This window comes from Pleurodeles waltl, chromosome 12 (assembly GCF_031143425.1).
Source record: "Pleurodeles waltl isolate 20211129_DDA chromosome 12, aPleWal1.hap1.20221129, whole genome shotgun sequence".
NCBI lineage: Eukaryota > Metazoa > Chordata > Amphibia > Caudata > Salamandridae > Pleurodeles > Pleurodeles waltl.
This window is the reverse complement of record NC_090451.1, coordinates 389,656,130-389,673,967: the sequence shown is the minus strand read 5'-3', so window position 1 is coordinate 389,673,967 and position 17,838 is coordinate 389,656,130. Positions and strand designations below refer to the sequence as shown.

Below are 17,838 nucleotides of genomic sequence, written 5' to 3'. Positions count from 1 at the left end.
ATGGCTTTGGCCGTGTCTGTGTCCTTTTTAAGTTTTTCAATGGCTGTGTCCACTTCAGGGCCAAAAAGTTGTTTCTCGTTGAAGGTCATATTAAGGACAGCCTGCTGGATTTCAGGTTTGAAGCCTGAAGTGCGGAGCCAAGCGTGTCTCCTTATGGTGACAGCAGTGTTGACTGTTCTCGCTGCAGTATCGGCTGCGTCCAGTGAAGAGCGGATTTGATTGTTTGAGATTGTTTGTCCCTCTTCAACTATTTGCTGCGCCCTTTTTTGGTATTCCTGGGGAAGATGGTCTACGAGAAGTTGCATCTCATCCCAGTGTGCGCGGTCATATCTGGCCAGCAGCGCTTGAGAATTTGCGATGCGCCACTGGTTGGCTGCCTGTGATGCCACTCTTTTTCCTGCCGCATCAAATTTTCTGCTTTCTTTGTCCGGAGGTGGGGCGTCGCCAGATGTATGGGAATTTGCTCTCTTGCGAGCTGCCCCTACTACTACGGAGTCAGGTGGTAACTGCAAAGTAATAAACACTGGGTCTGTGGGTGGTGGTTTGTATTTCTTATCCACCCTTGGGGTGATGGCTCTTGATTTTACGGGCTCTTCAAAAATTTGTTTTGCGTGCCGTAACATCCCTGGTAGCATTGGGAGACATTGATATTGGCTATGTGTAGCCGAGAGGGTGTTAAATAAAAAATCATCCTCTATAGGATCGGAATGCAGTTGGACATTGTGGAATTCTGCAGCCCTAGCCACCAGTTGCGAGTATGAGGTACTGTCCTCTGGCAGTGACGGCTTTGTGGGGTATGAATCGGGATCATTGTCCGGAACTGGGGTGTCATATAGGTCCCAAGCGTCTTGATCCTGATTATCTTGACTTATGGTAGTTTGCGCTGGTGAGTGCATTTGTGGCGGTGTTTGTGCCGGCGATGCCTGTTGTGGTGGAGAGGGCGGAGGCGTGACTTTTTTAACCACTTTGGCTTGTGGCTGTGCGTCATCCTTAAGAAGTCCGATCCTTCTTTTCCTTATTATTGGGGGAAGGGTTGATATCTTCCCTGTGTCTTGCTGGATGTACAGTCTCTTTTGTGTGTAGTCTGATTCTACACTTTGGAGCTCTTGTCCAAATCTGTGCATTTGGCCACTTATTCCTTGTTCCTCTGTGTAGGATGAAGGTGTGGAACTTTTCGGCGCCGAGAGAGAATCTTTTTTCGGCTTCGGCACCGACAGAATTTTTGTGGATTTCGGCAGTGTGTCTCGGTGCCGAGGTTTTTCGGTGCCGGCATCTTGTTTTTGCCTCTCGGAGCCGCTATCTCGGCTCCGAGGTTGCTCCATGGCGGTCCCTCGACCGGAGTCGGGTGTCTTCGCTATGGGCGTGCCCTTTTTCGGCGCCTTCGACGGGTCGCCGGTCTTATGGGTCGAGCCATGGCCTGTTGGCAGTGGCGTCCCCTGGGCTTTTGTCTTCTCGATGGTTTTAATTTTCGACGTCTTACTCACTGTTTGTTGCTGTTGTTCGACGTCGGAGTCTCCGGATTCTGATTCAGGAACCGAGAAAGTTTCCTCTTCGTCGTCGAAACGTTGTTTTGTTGGCGTGGACGCCATTTGTAGACGCCTGGCTCTTCGGTCCCGGAGTGTTTTTCTGGACCGGAAGGCTCTTCAGGCCTCACAGGTATCCTCCTTGTGCTCGGGGGACAAGCACAAGTTACAGACCAAGTGCTGATCTGTATAAGGATACTTACTGTGACATTTTGGGCAGAAACGAAACGGGGTCCGTTCCATCGGCTTCGATGTCGCACGCGATCGGGCCGACCAGGCCACGATGGGGGAATCGAAGCTACCTCAAAGTCTTCCGATGATCGGTGTCGATGTACCTAACTATCCCGATACCGAACGGAACAATACCGACGCTTTCTTCCGAGATTCTGACTAACTTTCCGAACCGAAACACGGAGCGAAAAGGAATACGTCCGAACCCGACAGCGGAAAAAAACAATCTAAGATGGAGTCGACGCCCATGCGCAATGGAGCCGAAGAGGGAGGAGTCCTTCGGTCCCGTGACCAAAAAAGACTTCTTCGAAGAAAAACAACTTGTAATACTCCGAGCCCAACACCAGGCAGCGGACTGTGCTAAACATGTGTATCTGCAGCAACATATGCCATCGAACATATATATACACACACACACACACACACACACACACACACACACACACATATATATATATATATATATATATACACAAAGAGAGAGAGAGAAAGAAAAAAAGAAGGGGGTGGGTGGGGGGGAGCTTGACCTGTTATACTGTAGATTTGTACTCATGCCAGATGGAACGTTGCACTTCATTCAAAATTAATGATGAATTAAAACTCAAACAGATCATTATCTCTTCCATCTCCAAACAATGGAAATCAGCAAACGCACATATATTGATTATTATATATTGTCTTGTGATGAATAATAAACAGAGGGAGATAACAGATACACCTCACATGGTACACTGAGATACAACCACATCACATAGGTTTTATGAGTCCGGATGGAAAGGTAACACTAGTTTATCGTGATGAGTATCTACATTTATAAACACTAGAAAATCTCTATGCATGTACGAGATCCCCAGAAATCCTTTCACAATATGTTTTTGCAAAATGAGTTAATTCAAATAAAATGTGATTACAAAAAGAATATTTTCACCTTCAGATATATATATATTTTTTTTAACTTCACCAAATAACAGCGTTTTGAATCCGTCTCGTATTATTCTGGCTAGTGCAACAGTCCCATGACAAGTGTTACCTAGGGAGCCGTTGACTGAATCTAGGACGGTAAGCCATTTCTATTTCTTTTCGATACCGTGCCACACTACTTATCACGTATTCATATTTTCTCACTAGGTTGACTCGCTTTGTCACATGTTCACTCACTGGACACTAACCACTATCGTGCATGTATGAAGAACTTGGTTGTTATTAATGTGACGCTTACTGAGATGTATATTTTTTCCTTTTTTTGATTCCTCACAGGGCGACTCCTATACATTATAATGATTTACAATACAGCATTTAGAAAAGTAAGTGACCGTAGACAAAGTGAATGACGTTCACAGAAAATATTAGATTTCTACATACCCTGTTTTAGGAGAAGTATTTTTTTGGGTCCTGAAGAAGCGTCACTGGATCCCTAGGGACCGGTTAGACGCTAAACATGTCGACCTATTAGAGAGGGACTCACATAATGGTACTTTTCCCTCTATGTTGTTAATTTGAGTGAGTGGTTGAGCATTGTACTCGTGACACTCCTTCCGTTTTCTTTTTAATCTTGGCCTCAACCCTAGTCTGACTCAATAAACTTATGATTGATAGAGGGGTTCAGAGTCAATTTTAATTTCCTAGTTCTACTCTCCTCTTTTGATGTCATAAGGTGGCAGTGCCCGGCTTTTCATCTTGAATAAGTACTGGAAAAGATCTCCGGCAAAGAGCCCCCTTCTAGGGGAGCCCGTCAGACACTGCAGCGCCGGTCTAACGAGGAGCATGCCCTATGATGAAGCATGACATCCAGTTGGATGTGTGAGGGCTTGTGCTTCTGACTTTAGGGTCTCCCTGTGCTTGTGTGTAACTCTTTTTCATTGGAACAGTGTACCTGTCATTTTAAGACAGCCTTCGTTTTACTGTGCTATGACAACACTAAACCTGAACTTTACACTGTAGCAATAAAGTGTGAATGTTTCACTGGGTCATGTTTACTTTGATCAGCATACTATAAACGCATACACACAAACTCAGAAAAAAGCATGTGTACACACAGCAAAACAGAGAGTGAGAGAAGAGTGTCACGTCCAGTGGTATTTGTGGAAATTAATTTTAGGTGAGGTGCCACAGATTAAGTGCTAGGGCCACCAACAAACGTGTGTTTATGTATGTAAACAAAGCTCACACAACCAAATTCAAACTGACAACAATATTTTAAGCGGACTATAAATTAAACACTAATAAGGTCTGTGGAAGGGATAGTGGTCTTCAGAGTGCCTCAATCTCTCCAGTTGTGTTCGACGTGCCCCACCACACATTTACTAATAATTTACGTAAGGCAGTGCAGCAACCAAAGCTGCTGGGCAGCCTTGCGTCAAGGGTAGAGAGATAACGTTCTACTAAGATATAGTGCACTGTTATTCTACCCCAGCGCTGGCACCACTTTTGTTTGCCATGCGCTGACACACACGCTTGAGTCATAGTAATAAAAAGAAATGAAACAATTTTTCACTATGACGCCCGCCTTGAGAAGGTGCAATGTTTTAGTGCAAATCCCTTTCTATAAATGTTAGTAGATAAAGATTTGTGTAAAACCCCATGGGTGGTTGCATGAAATGTCAATGTACCACCCATGGAAAGCCGCCTTGACGCAAAGTAGTGCAAAGCACAACTTTGAGTTACTTTGATCAACTTTCGAAAGGAGATCCTGGTTTGCATTGGATACTAATTCCCAGTCAAACTCTGTGCCAGGTTTGTGTCACTTCTGTCACGCAAAACCAGGGCAAACCTTTAGTATATCTGGGCCCGCTTTTTCTGTAGTCTTTCGGTTAGATTATGCTCTTTTTTTCCTGATATTGTTCTGAAACCACTCTTCTGCAGTATCTCACAACTCATCTCGTTCCTCTTCAGCACCCTCTTTTTCACTCTCTCTAGCACAGTTTCTTGCATCTCCTTCCCTTCACACATACAAATGCACCCATTCACCTTTAAACACTGCCTTTTATAAATCTTTTTCCCTGTCAATGGTTTGACATTTGAAGTAAAGTTTTCACATGCTTTGGCACAGAATCGTATTTACAATTGGCACACTGACCATTGCTTTAAGCACTATGCAGAGAGGCCAAGGAATGGATGTTATTCTGAATCCATGTATGACCCACTGACAGGCACTGTGAGAAACCTGCTCTGCCTTTGGCCTGAACTCCGCAACTCTCACCTGTGGAGCTTATAAACCTTCCTACCCACAGCGTGAACTCGTGCAGATCTTTAGAGGCAGCTCTTTCCACAGTACACATTATACATGAGTAATATGTTGGTGAAAAAAAAAATACATAAACACAACACAACTATATATGCAACATTCAGAAAAAAATCTTATACTCTTAGGAAATTAAAGACTAAGTCAAACATGAAATGTAAATGGAACAACATGTTCCCAGGCTGAGAGGCCAGTGTTTGTTTTTGCTGCCTACAGCTGCCATCTTCTGGTTGGGCGTAAGGAGGGATGGGGCAGGACAATTTCAGGAGGGCCACTGATTCCACCAGCCCCTCACTCTAGCAATGCCACTAGACCTGGATACATAGCAAAGACAACCTATCAGTAAACACACAGTACATGTAACACTTCTCACCTAACTCATTAAATGATATATCTGAACAGTAAAGTCGTCACAATCAGACAAATTTGTTTCATTATAAAAAACTAAAAAAAAATACAACTGGTTTTCTCACTACTTTTTAAGAGGTTGTGCTGCATTTACACAAATACTGTCAAAGAGTACTAAAGAACCCCGTACTTGGTAGTAAAGGGAGTTTGGATTAAGAGTAATGCCCTTGAATAGAAAAAACAAAGTCCTGGTAGAGAACAAAAACATTTCATTTGGACACCTACACTGCTTAGAACTATTTCTCAGTTCAAGAAGCATCTGATTTAAATTAAAAAAAAACAAAAGAACTTACGTTTCTTCCTGTGGTCCACCAAGCTGATAGCCTGCTTTGCAGAGCATTTAGCAAACCAGTTATCCCCGAGCAAAACTGTAATTTCGTTGGTATGGACAAGTCTTCCAGGCATGAAGGCAAGTGGACCAAATGGTACCTGACAAATGCATAAATTTTATACTTCACTAGGTTGCCAGTAATGAGGTATCGCATCACGCAGGGTTACAAAGGGAAAACAACTTTGATTAGGCAAAATGTATTGGTCTATTACATCACGTTTAAGGACAGGCTTGATAGGGACACCTTTAGTTACCAGTCATATCTCTTAAGATATGTACATGGGGGTGGGGGGGGGGTGGGGGGGGGGGGGTTGTTGCAGTTGCATTTTGCTCTGGCTCCTTACACTTCAACCATTACTTGAAAATGGTCATTCACATTTCGGATCAGTCCACATGGGTATTTTCTACTTTGGAATCTGTTGTTGGATAATAAGTTTTGTTAGTATCTATTATGATGCTTAAATTGTGCTTCAGTGCAGCACATAGACAATGAAGAATTTACTTACAGCAGTTGGTTGGGGCTTACCCCTCGCCTTCTACCACCCCACACACCCCCTCCTATTCTTCTCCCATATTAATACTCCAGACTCTTACCCTAATTTCAATTTCTACATCCTCCCCATGCCTATCCCCTACCACCCATATTAATACTCATTATCTGACCCTTCCTCATATGTCTACACTTGTGTCCACTCTTAAGCATAGTTTTTTCTGTTTGCTCCCATGTACACCTAGTTTTGGCTTGGAGAATGCTACACAAGGCTAATCAGACTCAATCCACTACCCTTTCTACAATCCCTAATCTCACTCCGGCCCCAATACCTACTTGTTGTGTCAACCAGAACTCTAACCCTACCCCAACTCCCACTCCTATCCTTGCCAGTGTCTTCTTTTAGTGTACCTTAACAGCTCTTACTCCTGCTATGATCAACAGGACCATACTTAAAATTCCAGAAAAGAAACATCTAAATACCAGTTGAAAGACAGAACAAAAAAAACTATGTCCGGACCACTTCTGACACCAATGTTTTTACTGCCCATCCCCCTGCTAAGCCTGTTTTTATGGCTATTTGGGGTAGTTCGCGGTTCGACTACCATAACCTTTTGTCCACATGAACTATCCATGGCTAATTTATGTCCTTTTTTCCAAAATCCAGGGGATTCTAAAGGTACCCAGGGTTTGTGGATTCCCCCAGGGAGGACTGAGAAATTAATAGTTATATTTTGTTTGTTTTTTGGAAAATTGGGAAAACGTTCTGCAGAAGAAACTATTTTTTTCCTGCAAATGGCATCAACCAAAGGTTTGTGGTGCTAAAATCAACATAGTCTCAGCTTTCAGGAACAGGCAAAGTTGATTCAGAAAACCATATTTTTTAACACAGTTTTGGCATTTTATTGGGAGGTAGCAATTTTCTTTTACTTTTTGCACTTTCAACCTTCTTCCAGTTTGTGGTGGTAACGTGTGTGAAACCCCTGGTGGATCCAGAAAAGGTATACATTTCTGAAACCTAGACAAAATGCGGAATTCAGCAAGGGTCATTTGTGTAGACCCTTCAAGGTTTTCCCAAAGAAAAGTGTTGAAATAAAAAAAATGAACATCAGTAGAGGAAAATTACCATTTATGACATTATAAAAGCAATATACCATTACATCTGCTAGACCCTTCTGGGTGAGGGGATATATAGGGTTTGTGGGTTTTCCCCAGGAACTCGAGGTACCCACAGCCAATAACTGGGCTGCACCTTGATGGTGTTTCATTGTGTACCAGGTATAGAGCAATTCATATGGTAAAATATAAAGAGTGAAAACTAGGTATTAAGGAAACCTATGTATTTCCGTAATGGGAACAAGATATGGAGTTTAGAAGCAAGGGTTATTTGCAAATCTTCAAATTTGTGGGTACCCATACTAGTAAGTAAATTAGAGGGCATTTGTCAAAAACTCTTCTTTTTTTACACACTAGCTTACATTTGGAAGGCACAAATGCAGAGAAATACAAATGGTATAACACTTGTTCTACTATTTTGTGTACCCCTAAGCCTCCCGATAAAAATGGTCCCACATTTGTGTGGGCAGAGTACCCGTGACAGGAAAGGCCCCAAAACGCAGCGTGGACACATCAGATTTTTCCACTGAATACTGACACGTTTTTTGCAAATTTTTGGGCCCTAGCTCAGCCAGCACCTAGGAAAACCTAGCAAACCTGTAGATGTTTGAAAACTAGACATCTAGGGAAATCGAGGACGGGGTGACCAAGTGGATCCTATGAGGCCTGTTTATCCACAATTTCCTGCAAACCTCAAATTTTGCTTGAAATCACACATTTTCCTTACATTTATTCGAAAGAAACTTCCGGAATCCTTAGGAATCCACAAAAATCCTACCACTCAGCATCACCCCGCTTGTGCCAATAAAAATGCTGCGCCACTAGTGTGACTGGGCCTAGTGCTCATGACAGGAACAGCTCAAACAACGGACAATGGGAGCCCTTGGGGACTCCCTATTGACCTCAGTTGGATCCTTTCCTGTCACTGGCCTAAAATATCGCTCATCTGCCCCCACAGGGGGTCACAAAATGGCCATAATGCCCTTGTAATGGTGGAGCAACCCTTGCATAAGGGGTCACTCCCTGAGATGTAATGTGAAAATCCCTGGTGTCTAGGTGTTTTCTGCCCTCCTATGGTCCATCTATCCTTGAGGGTGCAGAAAACGGCCAAAATAATGCTCTCATATATGGGGAGCGATCCTTCCCAAGGGGCTGCTCCCCGACATTTTTAAATATCCCTGATGTCTAGGGGTTTTCTGCCCCCCCAGGGGGGCAGATCGGCATGAACATATGGCTGCTCTGCCCCAAGGGAGGAAAGAAAAGTGGGCAAATGTAGCCCCAATAATGGAGAGCGACCCTTGTCTAAGGGGCCGCTCCCAGCAACTAAAGGAAATCCCAGTTGTCTAGTGGAGTGATCCATGTTTGGGGACCACCCTTCTTTGGCAATCCCCAAGCAGGGATCCACTTGGGAAAGGTACCATTGGAAAGAGGATATTTTTCTTTTTCTAATGATACCTTTACCGTGTAATTATGTCAGCGTGAAGTGCCCTCTGATCATCATTACACTGGAAAAAATACCTCAGGCTGCTGGGGAATCTCTTCCCCAGCACATATAAATAGATGCAAAAATACTACACAGCCTCTTTACAGTTATATAATTGGCTCCTGGGTACATCAGTCTACCTAAAGCGTGCTTCCATTGCAATGATGTATGGTGGAGCATCAATACATTGCACTGGAGGCTTAACCAATGTCTACTCCCACCCAACACTGACTGCTAGTCACACTAATTACTACTCACATCACCATTCTTACCATTGTCCCCACTCCTACAATACTCCCAATTCTACTACCATTCCTACACCCATTTGTCCATCTACCACTATTACAAATACTCCTACTTACCCTAGACTTGTGTCTAATTACTTACGACTATTCTTACTCCTGCTCTTACTTGCATCATCACTGCTACCATCTTGCAGTCCTCTTCCACTGTGCCTATGTCCATCTTTTCTCTATTTACTAGGTTTGCCAAATTTAACTAGTAGACCTACACTTACTTCCACATCTATTCAGCTATCATCGGCTGCAGTCCTTCCTTCTGTGCTCCTCTGCCCTGTACATCTAAAGATTTCTACTATGGTTTGAGAGATGGAGGGATCAGGAATGCATAATCTCAGATGAGTAGTGACTTTTTGCATGGAAACAATTATTACAATTTAAAAAAAAGACAAAGATATCAAATCTCTGTGCGGTAATCAAACTCTGATCTCAACACTCTCTACAATGCAGTCTAGAAAAAGAAATATACCACTGTAGGTAAAAATGATCTCTGTGTCTTGGAGTTCCTGTTGAAGAAGCTTTAAACATTCACTGAGCCTTTTAAGAATCTATTTCACGTGGACCCATTGATTTAAGTGCTGCGAGACTGTGCCAGAAGTATTAAGGCAGAAAGGAGGCCTGGATACCACAAGGCACCAATTGCAAAAGCCAAGTATTTGAGATCATGTTATCTTGGTTGTAAAGTAACAAATATTCCTCAGCAGACAACATATAAGTTTGTGATAGATTCTATACAATGAACTGGATTAAATTAATATACACACAGCAGCACATACAGAAGCAAGCATACTAGAGGGTGTAAGCATACTAGAGGAAGCTAAAAACACTCTTCTCATAAACTAAACTTTTTAACGTGAAAAATGAACAAGTTACTTACCTTTGGTAATGCTTTTTATGGTAGATGCTGTAGATAACTGCAGATTCCTCAAAGTGTGACCATCTCCAGGTGCTAGACTGGATAAGGAGATTTTTCGCAGTAACTCCTTCGTACGCAGGTAGGTGATGTTGTGTTGTTACATGTATGGTCCATCCCAACCCAGAAGAGACGTTGGGACCACAAGCTAAACACTATATCCTAGCATCAACATCAATTTCTTTCTGATATGTGTACTACTGGAGACCGAGTCTTTCAGGATCAGATTTGGTCAGTGTGCAGACTTCCAAGTTGGAATCTTTTAGTACGAACCAGGAGTCCATTCCAGATACTAGGGTGGAGGGTAGGTCGGTGAGGAAACTGCTTTTAAATAAAGAGTGTTTTTCTTCCGATGGACACTTCTAACTGCAGATTACTTCCCATGTGAACTGATAGCAAAGCATTTAATCCTCAGGTGGTGGGTCTGTGGAATGGCTCTGATCCAAAAGTCTTCCCAAGCCGAAGGGGCAAAATGCCCCTTCTGCCAGATCAGGCTATCAAAGCAACAGTGCTTTGTGAAGAACAAGTTACTTAACTCTGGTAATGCCTTACCTGGTAGAGTCAATCCTAGTTGCAGGTTCTTTACATTAGAATATACCCTAGGCGTCAGTCTGGATCCGGACATTTTTTTTTTTTCAGTACTCCTGCGCCCTGTTTGGTGTTGTGCGCAACAAATATGATGTTGCGTGCCTTATATAGGCGCAAAGCCGGCGTGCTGACGTCAGTTTCTTTTAATGACTTAACGCCAAAAGCGCAGAGCCATGAAGAACACTGACCACTGGTGAGTCAGAACTGGAACCTTGAAAGGGAAGTCCCTGTCCCTAAAGATCAGTTCAAAGAGCAAGGAGGATGGATGGGTCAGTAAGGAATCTGCAACTAGAAAATGTCTCTATCAGATAAGGCGTTACCGAAAGTAAGTAACTTGTTCAAATGATAGAGGCTTCTAGATGCAGATTCCTTACCTTAGAATAGATATGCATGAATACCATCCCTGGAGGAGGGTCTTGAAACAAGATCATACCTGGAAGTCCTGCAGGATTGAACGGGCAAGTTACCTGTCCCTACAGACCGGACTTTCCAGGAAGTAGTGTTTGGTACACGTGTGCATGGATGCCCATGTTGCTGCCTGACAGATCCCATGACTGGAACTCTGAATGCTAACACAGTAGTTGCAGCTGTTGCTGTGGTAGAATAAGCGTGCAAACCCTTCAACTGTTGTTTTTTAGCCAATGCATAGCACAGTTTAAGGCAGGGAGAAACTCATCTAGAGATGGTTCTCTTCTGCACTGTCCAACCTTTCTGCGCACCGATCTACCTAACAAAGAGTTCATCATCCGTCCACCCAGAGCTCTTTGGTGTGATCAAGGTAGAATGCCAATGCTCTTTTTGGGTCCAGGTGGTGGATTCTCTTCTCTTCCTTAGAAGGGTGAGAGGATGTGTAAAAAGTAGGCAAGATGATGGATTGGCCTACATGAAAGGGTGTGACCACTTTTAGTAAAAAAGAATCCCTAGTGCGAAGCACCACTTTGTCAGGATAGATGAAAAGGTAGGGTGACTTAGACGACAATGCCCGCAGCTCACTCACCCTACAGACAGATGTGATGGCCACAAGGAAGGCTATTTTTAATGTCAGAAGCCTGAGAGGACAGTTATGAAGTGGCTCGAAGGAGTGCACATTAAGAAAGTAAGAACAAGATTCAAATCCCATTGGGGCATTAAGAATGATGATGGAGGGCTAAGACCCTTAAGGAATCTACTAACAATAAGAGATTTAAACAAATAAGGCTGGTCAGGTAATCTCAGAAAAGCAGGGATAGCAGACCAATAACCTTCGAGGGTGCCTAAAGCAGGGCCCTGCTGGGCCAAAGAAAGTATAAACAAAAGGACCTCAGGAAGAGTGGCAGAGAAGTGGGGGACAACAGACTTGTCCGTGCACTATCCCACAAATCTGTTACGTCAACAGGTGTATACTGTTTTGTTGGAGGGACACCTGGCTGCCAAGATAACATCACAGACTTTGGGTGAAGGTCAAAAGCCGTCTCTGCAGCCCAATGCAAGAAGGTGGAGACTGGCCAGGTTTGGGTGGTGAATGCTTCCCCCAGATGCTGTGATTTAAGATCTTCCCAGAGGGGCAGCCTGAACAGAGGATAGACGGCCATGCTCAGCAGCTCTGGATACCATACTCTTCGTGCCCAGTCTGGTGCCACAATTATCACTTGGGCCCGGTCGTTCTTGATCTTCTTGAGAACTCTGGGCAGAAGTGGTATGGGCGGAAAGGCGTACAGGAGGCCTGAGCTCCAGTCGAGACAAAAAGAGTTACCGAGCCAGTGGCACCTTGGAAACTCCAAAGCGCAAAGCTGCTGACACTGCACATTCTTTGCAGAGGCAAACAGATCAAATCAAGGCTCTTCCCACTGCTGAAAGAGACCTTTCGCCACCTCGGGAGGGAGACTCCATTCGTATTTGACCATGCACTGACATCGGAGTTGGTCCGCTCTGACGTTCAGAAAGCCCGCCACATGTTGAACCACCAGGGAAATACCCTAATGTCCAGCCATATCCAGAGGCGCAGAGCGTCCTGACAGAGTCCACGTCCCCACTGCACCCTGCTTGTTGCAATAGCACATGGCAGTGGTGTTGTCAATCAACACCTGCACTACTTTCCCTATTAGAGAGAGAAGAAATGCTTCCAATGCCAGTCTGACCGCCCTAAGCTCCAAAAGGTGTATGTGGAGCCGCGACTCCGCCAGAGACAGACGTTTCTGATCTCCACCTTTGCCATAAGCCACCCCATCCCAGAAGTGACGCATCTGTCACTACTGTCAGATCTGGTTGGGGAAGGGAGAAGGATCTGCCTCTGATCCAATCGCGGTTCAAAAGCCACCACTGCAGATCTTGCGCAGTTCCCTCCGAGTTCTGGTCCATGTAGGAGAGGTTGTCCTGATGCTGCACCTACTGGAACTTCAGGTCCCACCGCAGAGCCCCCATATGCCATCTGGCATGTGTCACTAGCAGGATGCAGAGGGCCATGAGGCCCAGAAGCCAAAGAATCATTCTCACCAAAATCGGGGATAGCGGCCGAAACATCTGTGTCATAGCCTGAATATCCTGGACTCACCGATCAAAAGGATAAGCCCAAAACTGCACTGTGTCCAGAACAGCTTTGATGAAGGCGGAGAGTCTGACAGGGAGTCAGGTACAACTGTGGCATGTTTATAGTGAACCCCAGCTGATGCAGGAGGTCTGTCATAGTCTGGAGGTGGCAGGTGACAAACTGGGGCGAGCCAGTCTTCAACAACTAGTCGTTAAGGTAGAGGGAAGACTGAAACCCCTGACCTGCGCAGATGAGCTGCGACCACCAACATCCCTTTGGTTAACACCAGAGGGCCAAAGGGGAGCAGGGTAAACTGAAAATGCTCATGGCCTGCTGTAAACCACAAGTAATGTCGGTGGGCAGGCAGGGCGGGAATATGGAAACAGGTGTCCAGCAAGACCAATGCTACCATGCAGTCTCTCGGGTCTAGGGCAGATATAACTTGAGCCAGAGTGAGCATTTTGAGCTTTCCCCTCCTGGGGAAGAGATTGAGTGATCGGAGGTCTAGGATAATATCAGTGCACTGCTCTTCCTCCCGTGGCTCCACCCTGTAAGGAGAGCCCTTTCCCTGGGTCCTCTGAAGTCCTGCCCCCTGTCAGGAGTTCAAGGCCCTCTTCCAACCGGAGGCTTCTGCCTGTGCCTCATCCCTGGTGTCAATCAATCAATCAATCACTGCATTTGTAAAGCGCGCTACATACCCGCGAGGGTCTCAAGGCGCTGGGGAGGGGGGGTGCTACTGGTCGAAGAGCCAGGTCTTGAGGAGTCTTCAGAAGGCCAGCAGGTCCTGGGTCTGTCGTAGGATGGTGGGGAGAGTGTTCCAGGTCTTGGCGGCGAGGTAGGAGAAGGATCTGCCACCGGCGGTGGTTTTTCGGATGCGGGGGACTGTGGCGAGGGCGAGGTTGGCTGAGCGGAGGCTTCGGGTGGGGGTGTGGAAGCTGAGTCGGTTGTTGAGGTAGGTGGGTCCGGTGTTGTGCAGTGCTTTGTGTGCGTGGATCAGGAGCTTGAAGGTGATCCTTTTGTTGACGGTGAGCCAGTGCAGGCCTCTCAGGTGGAGTGTGATGTGGCTGCGGCGGGGGACATCAAGGATGAGTCGGGCCGAGGCGTTCTGGATGCGTTGGAGTCGTCTCAGGAGCTTGTTTGAAATTCCTGAGTAGAGGGCGTTCCCGTAGTCGAGTCTGTTGGTGATGAGGGCCTGGGTAACGTAGTTTGAAGATCCTGCGGAGCATACGGAGGGTGTTGAAGCAGGACGTGGAGACGGCGTTGACTTGCCTGGTCATGGAGAGAGTGGAGTCAAGGATGACCCCCAGGTTGCGTGCGTGGTTCGTGGGTTCCGGGGCTGTGCCTAGTGACGTGGGCCACCAAGAGTCGTCCCAGGCTGATGGGGTGGGTCCGAGAATGAGGACCTGCGTCTTGTCTGAGTTCAGCTTCAGTCTGCTGTCCTTCATCCAGTCGGCTACGGCCTTCATTCCTTGGTGGAGGTTAGCTTTGGCGGTGTGGGGATCTTCGGTGAGGGATATGATCAGCTGGGTGTCGTCGGCGTAGGAGATGATGTTGAGGTTGTGTTGTCGTGCGACGTGGGCGAGGGGGGCCATGTAGATACAGTGTCGGGCTGAGGGAGGATCCCTGTGGGACGCCGCAGATGATCTCGGTGGTTTTGGAGCAGAAGGGTGGGAGGTGGACGCTCTGGGTTCTGCCGGAGGGGAAGGATGTGATCCAGGCCAGGGCCTTCTCTTGGATACCGGCGTCATGGAGGCGTGCTGATAGGGTGCGGTGGCAGACCGTGTCAAAGGCTGCTGATAGGTCCAGGAGGATGAGGGCGGCTGTTTCTCCTTTGTCCATCAGGGTCCGGATGTCGTCAGTGGCGGCGATGAGGGCGGTCTCGGTGCTGTGGTTGCTGCGAAAACCGGATTGGGAAGGGTCCAGGATGTTGTTGAGTTCGAGGTAGCGGGTCAGCTGTTTGTTGACAATCTTCTCGGTCACTTTTGCCGGGAAAGGGAGCAGGGAGATGGGCCGGAAGTTCTTGAGGTCCTTGGGGTCCGCCTTGGGCTTCTTCAGAAGGGCGTTGATCTCAGCGTGCTTCCAGCTTTCTGGGAAGGTTGCTGTCTCGAAGGAACAGTTGAATGTTTTCCAGAGGTGGGGCGCTATGACTGCGCTGGCTTTGTTGAAGACCTGGTGAGGGCAGGGGTCCGATGGGGATCCGGAGTGGATGGAGTTCATGGTTTTGATGGTGTCTTTGTGGCGGACGCTGGACCAGACGGTCAGGCGACTGGTGCGAGTGGTAGTCGCAGGGGTGGTGGACTCGGTGGTGGGTGCGTGGGGTTGAAGCTGTCATGGATGTCGGTGATCTTGCGGTGGAAGAAGGTGGCCAGGGAGTCGCACAGGTCTTGAGATGGCGGGATGTCGTCGGTGATGGAACTGGGGTTGGAGAGTTCTTTCACGATGCTGAAGAGCTCTTTGGTGTTGTGTGCGTTGTTGTCTAGGCAGTCCTTGAAGGCGGTCTTCTTGGCGGTCCTGATGAGTTGGTGATGTCTGCGGGTGGCGCTCTTGAGGGCTGTGTGGTTGTCTGGTGTTCGGTCGTGGAGCCATTTCTTCTCCAGCTTCCGAAAGGTGTGCTTGGAGATCCGGAGGTCCTCGGTGAACCAGGCGGCTTTCTTGTTGGTGTGGTTGGTTGTAAAGGTCTTGAGAGGGGCGAGGGTGTTGGCGCAGTCGTTGATCCACTGTGTGAGGTTGGTCGCGGCGAGGTCTGGGTCGGTGGGTGGTCTCAGGGCGAGGGCGGTAGTCAGTTGGTCCTCAGTGACCTTGCCCCAGCAGCGGCGTGGTAGCTGTTGGGTGCGGTGGTGTGTGGTGGGTTTTCTGAAGGTGAAGTGGACGCATCTGTGGTCGGTCCAGTGTGGTTCGGTGGTGTGGTTGAAGGAGACGTGGGGGCTTCCAGAGAAGATCGGGTCGAGCGTGTGTCCAGCGGCGTGAGTGGGTGTCGTTACGAGCTGTTTGAGTCCGAGGTTGGCGAGGTTGTCAATCAGGGCGGTGGAGTTGGCGTCGTTGTTGTTCTCGAGGTGGAAGTTTAGGTCCCCGAGGAGGATGTAGTCCGTGGAAGCGAGGGCGTGGGTGCTAATAAGGTCGGCGATGGTGTCACTGAACTGTGGGCGGGGTCCTGGAGGTCTGTAGATGAGAGTTCCTCTGAGGGTGGTGTTGGGGTCGGTGTGGTGCTGGAAGTGCATGTGCTCGGCGGGGGTGAGGGCGTCATCGGTGTTCGTTGAGATTTTGATGGAGTCTTTGTGGATGATGGCGATTCCTCCTCCCACTCCGTTGGTGCGGTCTCTGCAGGAGATCTTGTAGCCCTGTGGGGTGGCTGTGGCGATGTCTGGTGCTGAGGTGGCGTTCAGCCAGGTCTCCGTCAGGAAGGCGACGTCGGGGCGGTGGAGTCTAGGAGGTCCCAAAGTTCGATGGCGTGCTTGCGAGCGGACCGGGTGTTGAGGAGGATGCAGCGGAGGTGGTTGGGTTCTCTGGCTGGTGGTGTGGAGGGTTGGATGCTGGTGAATCTGCAGTTCCGGCAGGTGAAAGGCCCCTGGGTGCGTTTCGGGGTGGCCCGGTAGCAGGGGTGGTCTTCGTCTGGTGTTGAGTGCGTGGAGGGTGCTTGCGTCGTAGTGCAGTCTGGCGTTGCTGGGGGTGCGGGTTCCAGGGGTTCTGGTGCTGGGTGCGGTCCAGGCGTGGACGGGCGCAGACGGGCTTGCCTTAAGCGCACCCGCTTCGCGGCCTCCATATGAGGGCAGAGGGAGGGAGGAGCAGCTGGGAGGTGGGAGCGGGGCGGCTAATGGGAGTGAAGGGGGCGGGGCAGCAGGGGCTCAGCAGCAAGGGAAAAACCCGGGGAAAAACGGCGGGAAAATATGGCGGGAGAGGGACAACAGAGCACAGGGGTACAGAAAGCAAAACACAGGGGCACAGAATGAAAAAACGAAGTGGCACAGAAGCCAAGCGCAGGGGTACAGAAAAAAGGGAGCGAGTAGTCAGGCGGCAAAAGCGGCAACGGAGGTTCAACTCACAGGGGGCTGCGTGGCAGATGGGGGGAGCGACCTGCCTGGTGACAGGTGACAGACAAGGGTGTCTAGTGGGAGAGCTTTGCTACTAGGCTACCTTGTGCCTCTCTCCTCCTTTTGTTTTGCTCAGCTTCACTACTGTCCCTTAGTGCTCCTTTTGCTTTGCTCTCTGCTCTACTACCGTCCCTTAGTGGTCCTTTTGCTCTGCTCTGCTTCACTACTGTCCTTAGTGTTCCTTTTCCTCGTTTCTCTCACTCTGCGCTCTCTCTCTCTCACTTTTGCTCTCCCCCTCTCTCTCCCCTGCCGCTGCTGTCCTAGCAGCCCCACTCCCTTTTTCAGCTTCGCCCCCTTTTTCACACCGTTTTTCGTCCCCCTCCCACCTGTCTTCTCCTCCCCTACACCTCCCTACTTAATGGCGGCCGCTGCGCGCCAAAGGAAAGCCCGTCTGCGCCCGTCCGTGCCTGGACCGCACCCAGCGCAGAACCCCTGGCTCCCATCCCCCCCACCGCCGCCACGCATGGCTTCACTACGCCGCCGCCGCCACCATCCGCGCCCTCAACACCGGGCACTCGCCCGCCTGCCTTCAAGCCTTCCCGCAGACCACCCGCGGACCCTTCACCTGCCGGAACTGCACCTTCACCAGCCTCCACGCCAACGACCCACCCACCAAGGCAG

General features: G+C 48.1%; 1 protein-coding gene across 2 annotated transcripts in view; it reads right to left on the bottom strand.

Annotated features, from left to right (window-relative positions):
* The window catches only part of URI1 (URI1 prefoldin like chaperone), a 427,315-nt gene that overhangs the window by 247,161 nt on the left and 162,316 nt on the right, over window positions 1-17,838 (bottom strand). For both annotated transcript variants that reach the window (XM_069216759.1, XM_069216758.1), the window contains one exon: window positions 5,697-5,832. In XM_069216759.1, the coding sequence (XP_069072860.1) occupies window positions 5,697-5,832 (136 nt within the window). The remainder of the gene's footprint in view (window positions 1-5,696; window positions 5,833-17,838) is intronic.